Below are 12,562 nucleotides of genomic sequence, written 5' to 3' on the forward strand. Positions count from 1 at the left end.
TAAATTGGTGGTTGTGCAAAGAGGAGAATCTGAAATGGTGCACGTGGTCTACAGCTTTGCCGGAAAAAACTGAAGGACCTTAATATGTACGGTTTGCCTTGGAGGATAGAACGGAGAGGGGGGTATGATTGTTAAAACCCTACGTTTGTGAACGTTTCAAACTGCAATAGGAAAGCATAATTCGGAGAAAGAGAAGTGCTAGGAGAAGAGGTCATTTTCGGAAGCTGGAGGGTGGGAGGTTCGGGGGCAACGTGAGGAAGTTCTTCTTTACAGAAAGTGTGCTGGATTTATGGAGGAGCTAGAGGCTAATTCTGTAAGGGAGGGGGATTCTCAACTCCAGACCCCAAGACCCCCTCCCCAACAGGTCAGGTTGTAAGGATATCCCAGCTTCAGCAAAGGTGGTTCAGTCAAGGACTGAGCCATGAGCCACGGATTGAGCCACCTGTGCTGAAGCAGTGACTGGTTGAGCCACCTGTTCTAAAGCTGGAATATCCTTCAAAACCTGACCCGGTTGGGGAGGGGTCTTGAGGACTGCTGTAAGGGAAGTAAAAAATACTTGGGATAGACAACAGGCTCTCCTAAATACAAAAGAGAGACCAGTATCAGAGGGCGTGTGAGGTTTTACAGCAGATAAGAAATTGAGCAGCGTAGGTGGACCAAGTGGTTCTTATTTGGCATCAAATTCGATGTTTCTAATGGAACTGTCGTCTCTGAACATTCTAATGTCCATTCCTAAGTCCTGCTGCATGAAAAGCATAAGGAGCATTGGGCACCCGGTTAAACGGTTTAACCCACTTGACCTCTAATAAACATTGTGGTTCCATTCCCGTGCTTTCTGCCATCATTGAGGGGGAGAAATGACCAGTAAATAACGGAGGTGCTGCTTGGTCCTAACAGCCTGATCTATAAGCCATGGAAGGGTTCGGAGTCTTGTCTTTTCCTGTCTCTGTAACTATAGGGATGTTTGTCCTTAGGACATTGCGTTGATGAACGACCAGCAGCGGGAAGAGTTTATTGGAAAGATCGGCATCTCATCTGAGGACAATGATGAGAATTCGGATGGGAGCGCGGACTCCGAGCCCCACAAGTACAGCTGCAAAAGATGCCAGGTAGGATTTTCATGACCGTGCCCACTCTCTTCTCTAATTTTGGTGATTTCCATGCCAGCCTGAGAAATCTGCCATCAAAGACTTGTTGGGAATACGGAAATAAGAGCGGTTTCCCCCCCCCCCCCCCTCCACCTCTTCACCGCCTGAGGGGCCAGCAACGTATTGCAAAGCACTCTGATGAACGTGTGTCACGGAGGCTTGGCACAATGGTCCATGAGGTGGTCTTGAATACTTGTTAATGTGTAACTCCGGCCACTTGCTCCCTCTGATGCTGGGCAGGTTGCTTTATATTTCTTTGTACCTGGCATACATTACTCGTAAGCTCTGCGGGGTATGGATTCTTTGAGAGATTTTTGCAGGTGCAGCAGTGTTAGGATCTGCAGATCGGCCGTAACGTGACTTGGTTATAGGCTTAAAATACATGAGCCAGTATTGAACTAAATGACCATTGCTTATGAGAAGATATACGGATAAGTATTTAACTATATAATACAGTATGTCAAGTTAGATGCAGCACTGGGCCTTTTTGTCTTTTTTTTTCTATACATGAGGTCACAATCCTAGTCGCACTCTTTTTGACACAATATATATGATGTGGTGGGTTTGTGTTCTGAGCTTACAGGGGCTGTGTGTGTTACTTGATCCATTGGCCCTTATTCTGTAAGCTGTGTGAGTGCCGATCCAGTGCTATCGCACGGAAAGTCCCGTTGTGCCTGTATGAGTCCACCATGTTCAACACTTCTAATAATAATAATGATATTGAATGTTAGGGAATAAAGTAGACAAAGCATGCTGGGTTTTTGAAGTGAAACTTCTTTGCAGGCACCAAATCCGTTTTCCAGGAGGCGGAAGTAGGTTCTGGAAGTGACGTCAGTGTGACGTCCGTGCTGGTGATGATGAGGCCAACACTTACTCCATGCCCACCATCGTCTGCGGCCATCGGTAGAAGCGCTGAGGCGTCCAGCGCTGACAGGGGACATTATTATAATTATTAATAGAAGCGCTGAGGCGCCCATCTCTGCGCATACATCAGCGGCCCTGTCTGCCATCACATACACATTCACACTGGCAGCCGCCCCCCTCCACGCATGCGCAGAGACTCTGAATTGCGCATGCACAGAAGAATACAAAGGCCAGTCTCCAGTGTGTGCAGAGGCCTCGAGCTCGGCAGCCGTCAGCGCAACAGACATGCAGTCACACACGCACGCAGTCACACACACACACACGCAGTCACACACACACGCGCAGTCACACACACACGCAGTCACACACACACGCACGCAGTCACACACACACACGCGCACACACGCAGTCACACACACACGCGCAGTCACACACACACGCAGCCACACACGAGGAATTCACAGTTGGTGCTAATAGCTAACCCGGGATGTGTGCCGAGCACGCGTGTTCTAAGTCAAATTTCTTCACGTTTTGTCAATGAAATTGTATTTTGATTTTTAATTAAAAACATCACCAACACAAATACAATTTCTGTGACAAAAAATAAAGAAGTTTCACTTAAAATGCACGTGCTCGACACACACAAAACATTTTTTCTTCACTATCAGTGAAGATTTAACAGGTAAACCGTGAGTTTCCTGTATGAAACCAGAGCATCAGAAATATCATCAAGAGATTCACCACAAATATGCAAAGTCTGTGACGTGTAACTGAAAATATACATCATAATCAAACATTATTATTATTATTAGTATTAGTATTAGTATTATTATTATTATATTGTGCCATTCATGTACATATGGCTTTACAGCAGTAACACACATTACATAATAGAAATAAGTGTTTCATACATAAAAGTAAACACTGGGAAAGGAGTCCCTACCCCGAAGAGCTTGCACTCTAGTGGCAAATAGGGAGAACTTAGGAGCTCTTAGGGGCGTGTTTACGGGGTCATGGTAAATGCATATGAGATGTATAGTATCAGGCAGCGGAGCTACCCAAATGCTTCATTGAAGAGGTGTGTTTTACGATGGGCCTTAAAGTGCATTCCAGAGGTGTGGGGCCGTGAGTGAAACAGGATTTAGGCGGGAGAGGGCTTTACATACAAAAGGGGTTTCACAGACAACATCCTTGAGCAGAATGCGAGAGGCGGGACGGTGTCTAGCGAGACATTAGGGCAGCGGGCGCAGGATTATTTAGGGGGACGCAGGCGGCGTGCCGGCAGACGCTGTGCACGGGCGGTTGAACAAGCTCCGTGTTGCTTCCCTGCTCTCTGTTTGTTGTGGGGCCTTGCTGTGTCTCTGCTCTCTGATGTGGGGGCGGGGCCTTGCTGTGTCTCTGCTCTCTGCTGTGGGGGCGGGGCCTTGCTGTGTCTCTGCTCTCTGCTGTGGGGGCGGGGCCTTGCTGTGTCTCTGCTCTCTGATGTGGGGGCGGGGCCTTGCTGTGTCTCTGCTCTCTGCTGTGGGGGCGGGGCCTTGCTGTGTCTCTGCTCTCTGCTGTGGGGGCGGGGCCTTGCTGTGTCTCTGCTCTCTGATGTGGGGGCGGGGCCTTGCTGTGTCTCTGCTCTCTGCTGTGGGGGCGGGGCCTTGCTGTGTCTCTGCTCTCTGATGTGGGGGCGGGGCCTTGCTGTGTCTCTGCTCTCTGCTGTGGGGGCGGGGCCTTGCTGTGTCTCTGCTCTCTGCTGTGGGGGCGGGGCCTTGCTGTGTCTCTGCTCTCTGATGTGGGGGCGGGGCCTTGCTGTGTCTCTGCTCTCTGATGTGGGGGCGGGGCCTTGCTGTGTCTCTGCTCTCTGCTGTGGGGGCGGGGCCTTGCTGTGTCTCTGCTCTCTGATGTGGTGGGCGGGGCCTTGCTGTGTCTCTGCTCTCTGATGTGGGGGGCGGGGCCTTGCTGTGTCTCTGCTCTCTGATGTGGTGGGCGGGGCCTTGCTGTGTCTCTGCTCTCTGATGTGGGGGCGGGGCCTTGCTGTGTCTCTGCTCTCTGATGTGGGGGCGGGGCCTTGCTGTGTCTCTGCTCTCTGATGTGGGGGCGGGGCCTTGCTGCGTCTCTGCTCTCTGATGTGGGGGCGGGGCCTTGCTGTGTCTCTGCTCTCTGCTTTGGGGGCGGGGCCTTGCTGTGTCTCTGCTCTCTGTGGTGGGCGGGGCCTTGCTGTGTCTCTGCTCTCTGATGTGGGGGCGGGGCCTTGCTGTGTCTCTGCTCTCTGCTGTGGGGGCGGGGCCTTGCTGTGTCTCTGCTCTCTGATGTGGTGGGCGGGGCCTTGCTGTGTCTCTGCTCTCTGCTGTGGGGGCGGGGCCTTGCTGTGTCTCTGCTCTCTGATGTGGTGGGCGGGGCCTTGCTGTGTCTCTGCTCTCTGCTGTGGGGGCGGGGCCTTGCTGTGTCTCTGCTCTCTGATGTGGTGGGCGGGGCCTTGCTGTGTCTCTGCTCTCTGATGTGGGGGCGGGGCCTTGCTGTGTCTCTGCTCTCTGATGTGGGGGCGGGGCCTTGCTGTGTCTCTGCTCTCTGATGTGGTGGGCGGGGCCTTGCTGTGTCTCTGCTCTCTGATGTGGGGGCGGGGCCTTGCTGTGTCTCTGCTCTCTGCTGTGGGGGCGGGGCCTTGCTGTGTCTCTGCTCTCTGCTGTGGGGGCGGGCCCTTGCTGTGTCTCTGCTCTCTGCTGTGGGGGCGGGGCCTTGCTGTGTCTCTGCTCTCTGCTGTGGGGGCGGGGCCTTGCTGTGTCTCTGCTCTCTGCTGTGGGGGCGGGGCCTTGCTGTGTCTCTGCTCTCTGCTGTGGGGGCGGGGCCTTGCTGTGTCTCTGCTCTCTGATGTGGTGGGCGGGGCCTTGCTGTGTCTCTGCTCTCTGCTGTGGGGGCGGGGCCTTGCTGTGTCTCTGCTCTCTGATGTGGTGGGCGGGGCCTTGCTGTGTCTCTGCTCTCTGCTGTGGGGGCGGGGCCTTGCTGTGTCTCTGCTCTCTGATGTGGTGGGCGGGGCCTTGCTGTGTCTCTGCTCTCTGATGTGGGGGCGGGGCCTTGCTGTGTCTCTGCTCTCTGATGTGGGGGCGGGGCCTTGCTGTGTCTCTGCTCTCTGATGTGGTGGGCGGGGCCTTGCTGTGTCTCTGCTCTCTGCTGTGGGGGCGGGGCCTTGCTGTGTCTCTGCTCTCTGCTGTGGGGGCGGGGCCTTGCTGTGTCTCTGCTCTCTGCTGTGGGGGCGGGGCCTTGCTGTGTCTCTGCTCTCTGCTGTGGGGGCGGGGCCTTGCTGTGTCTCTGCTCTCTGCTGTGGGGGCGGGGCCTTGCTGTGTCTGCTCTCTGCTGTGGGGGCGGGGCCTTGCTGTGTCTCTGCTCTCTGCTGTGGGGGCGGGGCCTTGCTGTGTCTCTGCTCTCTGATGTGGGGGCGGGGCCTTGCTGTGTCTCTGCTCTCTGATGTGGTGGGCGGGGCCTTGCTGTGTCTCTGCTCTCTGATGTGGGGGCGGGGCCTTGCTGTGTCTCTGCTCTCTGATGTGGGGCGGGGCCTTGCTGTGTCTGCTCTCTGATGTGGGGGCGGGGCTTTTCTGCTTCTCTGCTCCTGCGGGGCCTTCCCTGCACACAGAAAGCCCCTCCTCCTCCTGTCTGTTTCCCCTACACGGGGACCAGAGCATGCAGAATACTACCCCCCCCCCCCCCAAGTAAAAGTGTGTGTGTGGGCAGCAGTGTGTGTGTGTGTGTGTACAGCAGTGTGTGTGTGTGTGTGTGCAGCAGTGTGTGTGTGTGTGTGTGCAGCAGTGTGTGTGTATGTGTGCAGCAGTGTGTGTGTGTGTGTGTGTGTGTGTGTGTGTGTGTGTGTGTGTGTGTGTGTGTGTGTGTGTGTGTGTGTGCAGCAGTGTGTGTGTGTGTGTGTGCAGCAGTGTGTGTGTGTGTGTGTGTGTGTGTGTGTGTGTGTGCAGCAGTGTGTGTGTGTGTGTGTGCAGCAGTGTGTGTGTGTGTGCAGCAGTGTGTGTGTGTGTGTGCAGTAGTGTGTGTGTGAATGTCTGCAGCTGTGTGTGTGTGTGTGTGTGTGTCTGCAGCAGTGTGAGAGTGTGAGTCAGAAAAGGAAAAATGGACCGTGCATTGAAGTCCTTTTATTCTATATGCTCTGAAGAGGCCACTTGGGGCGTTGTTGGCCAACAACGCCTACTTTGGCGTATATAAAATGAGCCTCTTATACCGTGATTATAGTGCAGGCGTGTGACGGACACAAATGTGTTCCACAATGAGGCCACCCATGGTACGCGCTCGCGCAAATTTTGAAAATACAATTTAAATAGTTTTTTTGGCACGACGGCCTTGTCACGAGCGCTTCAGCCAATAAGGGTGAACCAGCCGCTTGATGGCTCCCAGTCGCCTCACAATAGCCTCCAGCCTAGTGCACGTGACGTCACGGGGTGGCACGCATGCACTATAGTCGCGGCCTTGGAGTCCGGTTCCACCTGTGGGTGTATTTATTCATAAGTAGGAGCGAGCAAACCGCCAGCCAGATGTGTCGGCTGCAGATTCGTGTCTCACGTGTTTTTTGTTTTGCCTTCATTCCACAGATTTCGTTTGCCCGTGGCAAGGATTACCTGAAGCACATCATGGACGTTCACGCGGAGAACGGCTACGACTGCAGCATCTGCCACCGCCGCTTCGCGCTCAAGGCCACGTACCACGCCCACATGGTCATCCACAGGGAGAACCTACCTGACCCTGAGGTGCAGAAGTAAGGTCACGGAGATCACGTTGGAAGGTTCAGTGCTGAGGAGTGTGTGGGAGGCGCGTTCGGAAACCAGTCAGCTCCGCAGAACAATTAGTGGTCTGCGAGATTATTACCATGTTTTACAATGTCTTTTTGGGGGGGCCGTGGCTAGTTAGGCGCTCCTTCTGCAATCCACAAATTCCTGGTGGATATTCTCATTCTCTACTTTGCAATGTATTGTATTGTCTGACTATCAAGCGGTGAAGAGGTTAGCTATGGGGTTCTCCACTCCAGTCCTCGAGACTTCCCAACAGGTCATGTTTTCGGGATATCCCCGCTTCAGCACAGGTGGCTCAATCAGTCCCTGCTTCAGCACAGGTGGCTCAATCGGAGTCTCAGTCGAAGACTGCGCCTCCGATTGAGCCACCTGTGCTGAAGCTGGGATGTCCTTAAAACCTGACCTGTTTGTGGATTTGGAGTTGAGACCCCTGGGTTAGTGCATTTTATGTTGGTGGGTAGCAGTGAGAAAATGAAGCCCTTTGCATACTGCGTTATGTTCTCTGTTGCAGACATGTATGTACAGTATATTTTGAGTGCACCTAAATGTTTGGGGTTTTTATATTCACTTGTAGGTATATCCACCCGTGTGACGTATGCGGCAGGATTTTCAACAGCATAGGGAATCTGGAGAGGCATAAACTTATTCACTCAGGTAATAGAGGACAATTGGTAATGAATACTAACTTGAAACCTGCAATGCATGTTACAACACTAAGGATAGGCCGGATAGCGTATTAATATCACAACTCTGGTATATCTGCACCACAATCGCAGTCATGAACTGGGTCCGGGTAATATGTTAATTTCCTCTTAGTCCTTGCAGATTATTCTGCAAACGACAGGAATGTAAGGAGATTGCATTTGAATTGTGCTGTTATTCTGGAAACGTATGTATGTATACCTTTATTTATATAGCGCCATTAAGGTATATAGCGCTTCCCAGCAGTAATACATGTGACAATCATATCAATAACAAATACAAATAACACAGTGGGAAGAAGTACATAAAAGCGACAATTAGGAAAAGGTGTCCCTGCCAAGATGGGCTTACAATCTAATAAATAGAAAGAACGTACAGAAACAGTAGGATGGCTTTCTGGTAAGTGCGTCTGCAAGGGGCCAAGGTTTATGTATGAGGTGTATAGTATCAGCCACGGCGCTATTCGTATGCTTCGTTAGGGAGGTGTGTTTTAAGGTGGGTCTTAAAGGTGGATAGAGAGGGTGCTAGTCTGATATTGAGGGGAAGGGTATTCCAGTCGTGTGGGGCAGTCAGTGAGAAAGGTTTAAGGCAGGAGAGGGCTTTAGATACAAAAGGGGTAGAGAGAAGACATCCTTGAGCAGAACGCAAGAGTCGGGATGGTGCATAGCGAGAAATTAGGGCAGAGATGTAAGGAGGGGCAGAAGAGTGTAAAGCTTTAAAAGTGAGGAGGAGAATTGAGTGTGAGATGCGGGATTTGATGGGAAGTCAGGAACAAATATATTAAGGTGATGAGCTTGCCACTACCAAAAGCTTAAAGCGTACAAATGCTGTTCTTTCATTTGGAGACGCCTCGCATATGCTATTAGTACAGACTAGAAAGCGGCATTTTAGAATACTATTTAAAAATAACGATAAGAAATGATGGTACGATTATGGGGTATGTACAGCAATCACGCCCCTCCGGAAACTTAAAGGTTATTTGACTTGTCTCCTAGACCAGGGGTGCTCAACTCCCAGTCCTCAAGCCCTGCCAACAGGTCAGGTTTTCAGGATATCACTGCTTCAGCACAGGTGGCTCAATCAGACTAGCCTTCTACAGACAGGAAAAACAAATTAAAGTGCGCAAAAAACCCTCTATTGTGAAAGGGAATATGCCCCATACACCTCAGTGGTATAAATATAACACAACCTTACAAGGTTTATGGTCTGCAGCTGTGAACAAAGGAGTGAACAATCACCCCAGGAACTGAAAAAGAAAAAAACAAGCGCAAACGCATATGGTGAAGTATGTCAAAAGTAATTATAATATATAAAAGGTATGATATCTGCGTACATCAGATGAAGTAGCTTCTGCTATGAAACGCGTTGGATAACTAATTGAATAGCCCCTACAGTCATATATCGCTGGTTTATTACCTCTGAGTGAGGTTTATAGAGACTTTCTCCCGGACTATTTCGTGTGACGTCATCAACTTTTGCGGCAGTGATTGCCATACGGCAAGTCGCGACGTAGCCGTAAACCTGCACGGAGTTCCGGAGTGACGAGCCTGACGGCGGCTCCAGCGGGCACGGTACCGAGACGTCTTCGTGGATTCTATACAGCCAGAAGGAGGGTCCCTTAAAGACAACCCGTGACGGCCTAAGACGGCAGAGGATCAGCTCTATTCCACCTACCTTGGTGACACGGCGGTTGCTGCAGTTCAACGGTTCCTGTGCTTCTGGTGGTGCCGGGTAACATGTTAACCTAAGTGCACGATATGCCTACTTTTGACCACACTGATGTACGCAGATATCATACCTTTTATATATTATAATTACTTTTAGCCTTCTACAGAGCCTCTGATTTTCGCCACCTGTGCTGAAGCAGGGATATCCTGAAAACCTGACCTTTTAGGGGGACGTCAGGGCTGCAATGGAGCTCCATTGGTCTACAGTACTGGTCACAGCGAGTTTCTGCTCCAGAGTAGGGGAGATTCGCCTTAAAAAAAAAAAAGCACTGTGTGCATAGTAACAGATCTTCGGGGGACTATATATTAAAGACCTCTCAGCTGCACCATGGCAGGCCCCAGGTTTATCAAGTAAAAGGTCCCATATGAAAAATAAAAATTGACCCTTTTTTATAGATTTTTTTTTTTTGCGCTCCAGTTTTGGGCTGGGAGACTTTGATACATAACCACTTTTATTTTATTTCTACTTTCCACTCCCTGTTTGCAAGCAATTTATATGTTGTAAAATCTGCTTGATAAAACGTACACATGTCTGTAGCTGACTTTGAGCCACCCCATTGATTTCAGTTGTTTTCCCAAAGTGTTTGTACGAGATGATCTGCAGTTATATGGCATTTATGTATGTCTTTCTATGTATAGCGCCATGCGTGTACACAGCGCTTCACAACAGTAACAATATGAGACTTAATGGGAATACATGCTTCAAACATTGGAACAAGGACTTCCTGCCCTGAAGAGCTTACAATCGAAGTGGTATGTAGGGAGAACCTAGAGACATTAAGTGCATATGCAAGGGGCGAGTACTTTGGGGCAATGCTCCAATGCTTTGGTGAAGAGATCAGATTGGAGACGAGCCTGGAAGGTGGAGAGAGAGACAGTGCTCGGCAGATATGGAAGGGAAGGACGTTTCTGAGGTGTGAGTCAGTGAGGTTTTAGGCAGAAGAAGGCTTCAGATACAAAAGGGGAAGACTGAAGTAATCCTTGAGCAGAACACAAGATGTAATATGGGCTATAACAAGAAATTAGGGCTAAAATAGGAGGGGCCGAGGAGTGCATAGTCTTAAAAGAGGGAAGGGACATTTTGTATGTAATATAGAACGTGATGGGAAACCAGGGGCGTGATTTAATCAGAAGAGAAGCGGAGACAGATTGAAGAGGGTGAAGTGATTCTAGCAGCAGTGAGTGGGGTAGATTGTAGGGGAGACAGGTGAGAGGCAGGAAGGCCAGACAGAAGAAGGTTATAATAGTCAAAGCGGGAGGCAGTGAGGGCATGCAATAGTTATAGCAGTAGAGCAACAGAAGGGTGAATCTTTGCAATGTTACAGAGAGAAAAAATCAACAGTATGGACGTGAGATGCTTGTGATTTATTTATAATAACATTTATATAGTGCCCATAACCAGAGCGTTGTACATTAGTTGCTAAAACAAAGGTGTGGTTACATATAGCTTTTATTATAGAGTAATTGTTAAGATGTCATTGTGGTGGGCAGGGGTGGGAACATTAAGATGGAGCTATGGGTTAGGTGCATTGAGAACTTGGTTGGTTGGTATGCAGGGGTTGGGGTCAGGTAATTTTAGTCTTGTCGGTGGGATGGCGATGGGTCTGACAGTAGAGGCGATTGGATAGGTGAGGTTGGTGACTTTAGTGGGTTTTGGAGAGGGGTTGAGAGTAGGGAAGATCATGTGCGTTGAGGAGGGAGGGGATAGGAGGTTAATGGGGGATCATGGCGTGATGGAGAAGAGATTAGTTTTTGGTTGGTTTCTGAAGATTCTTGGGGACATGGGCAGATTGGATGTGGTTGGGGAGCTTGTTCCAGTGGAAGGGGCGATTAAGGCAAATGATCGGAATTGAGAGGAGGCACAGGGCTGGGTGGAGGGGGGTAGTGAGAGTTGTGGCTGTCAGGGAGCAAAGCGGACAAGGTGGTGTAGTGAGAGATGAGTGCTGTAAGGGGGTGGGGCGGGGCGGGGCAAGACCATGTAGAGGTTTGTAGGGTGAAGAATTTGAAGTGGGAAAGGTGTTGGATGGGTAGCCAGTGGAGTTGGGAGAGGGGTGGTGTGGGCAGAGCGGGGGAGATTGAGAAGTATATGGGCTGCAGCATTTTGGATTTGTTGGAGTGGTATGGAGGAGTAGAGGGGGAGGCCGAGGAGAAGGGAGTTATAATAGTCGAGACGGGTGAAGATGAGGAAGTGGATGAGCAGTTTGGCTGAGGAGAGAGAAATGAGTGGCCACATTTTTCTTATGTTGTATACAGTAGATGGTAGTGATGGTGGTGATGTGTTGGGTGAAAAGGATGGAAGGGTCAAAGGTGACTCCAAGGTTGCGAGCAGAAGATGAGGAGATGGGGGGGATTGGGGAGGATGAAAGGGTGGAGGAAGCAGGAAAGTCAGTCTTAGCTGAGTTAATTTGTAGGGTGGGAGGATATCCAGGTGGAAATGGCAGAAAGGCAGGCAGTGATGCTGTGTGTATGATGGTGCTGCCAACAGTAATGGAGAAGGGAGTAATAGTGCCAGGCTTTGGATGAAGTATGAGAAGTTACATCTTCAATATGTTAAATTTGGGTCAGTGGAGGGCCACCCAGAATGATATTGCAGAGAGCCATTGAGAGACTTTTTTTTTTTAAATGGAAAGCAGGTATCATGTCTGGGGATTGAAAAGTTAATTTGAGTGTTTTCAGCATACAGGTGATATTTCAACCCAAAATACGTGATAATGTCGCCTAGAGAGAAAGTGTCGACCAAAAGAAGAGGTCCCAGGACAGACCCCTGGGGTCCGCCTCGAGAGAGAGAGAGAGAGAGAACAAGGATACTATAAGAAGGTTGTAAATACCTTGATCTTCTGCAGCATGAAGTTCATTAAAAAAAAAAAAAAATTTGGGTTAGGGCTGTTTCAGTGGAGTGAGCGTTGAACAAACCAAATTGTAGAGGGTCTAGGAGAGATTAAAAATTAAGAAAAATCAAGCAGGAAAATACAAATTGCTCAAGAAGTTTGGAGGCAAAAGGCAGGAGAGACACAGGGTGATAGGGTGTTTTTTTGAATAGGTGTAACTATTAAATGCTCAAAGTAGGAGAGCGAAGTTACAAATCTGGGTGAGTGCTGGGATTAGAGTGGAAGCATGAGATGGGAGGAGATGGAAGAGAATGGAGTCAAGAGGGCAAGTGGGGGAGAGGAGAGCAACAGAGACACATCCTCCTCTGTGACAGAAGAGTCAAGGAAGGCAGGAGGAGAGTTTGGACGAGGTGTAGGATATGAGGAGGATACAGAAGGGATGTCTAGACGAATGGAATCTAAATAGTCCACAAAGTCTTGAGGTGAAATGGAGGAACAAAAACTGCTTTTAGGTGGAG

The 12,562-nt window shown here is 49.9% G+C and overlaps 1 protein-coding gene across 4 annotated transcripts in view; it reads left to right on the forward strand.

Moving 5' to 3' along the window:
- PRDM15 (PR/SET domain 15) overlaps window positions 1-12,562 on the forward strand; it is a 64,068-nt gene that overhangs the window by 36,033 nt on the left and 15,473 nt on the right. For all 4 annotated transcript variants that reach the window (XM_075593695.1, XM_075593692.1, XM_075593694.1 and 1 more), the window contains 3 exons: window positions 975-1,109; window positions 6,590-6,753; window positions 7,362-7,441. In XM_075593695.1, the coding sequence (XP_075449810.1) occupies window positions 975-1,109; window positions 6,590-6,753; window positions 7,362-7,441 (379 nt within the window). The remainder of the gene's footprint in view (window positions 1-974; window positions 1,110-6,589; window positions 6,754-7,361; window positions 7,442-12,562) is intronic.

Source organism: Ascaphus truei, chromosome 3 (assembly GCF_040206685.1).
Source record: "Ascaphus truei isolate aAscTru1 chromosome 3, aAscTru1.hap1, whole genome shotgun sequence".
NCBI classification, from domain to species: domain Eukaryota; kingdom Metazoa; phylum Chordata; class Amphibia; order Anura; family Ascaphidae; genus Ascaphus; species Ascaphus truei.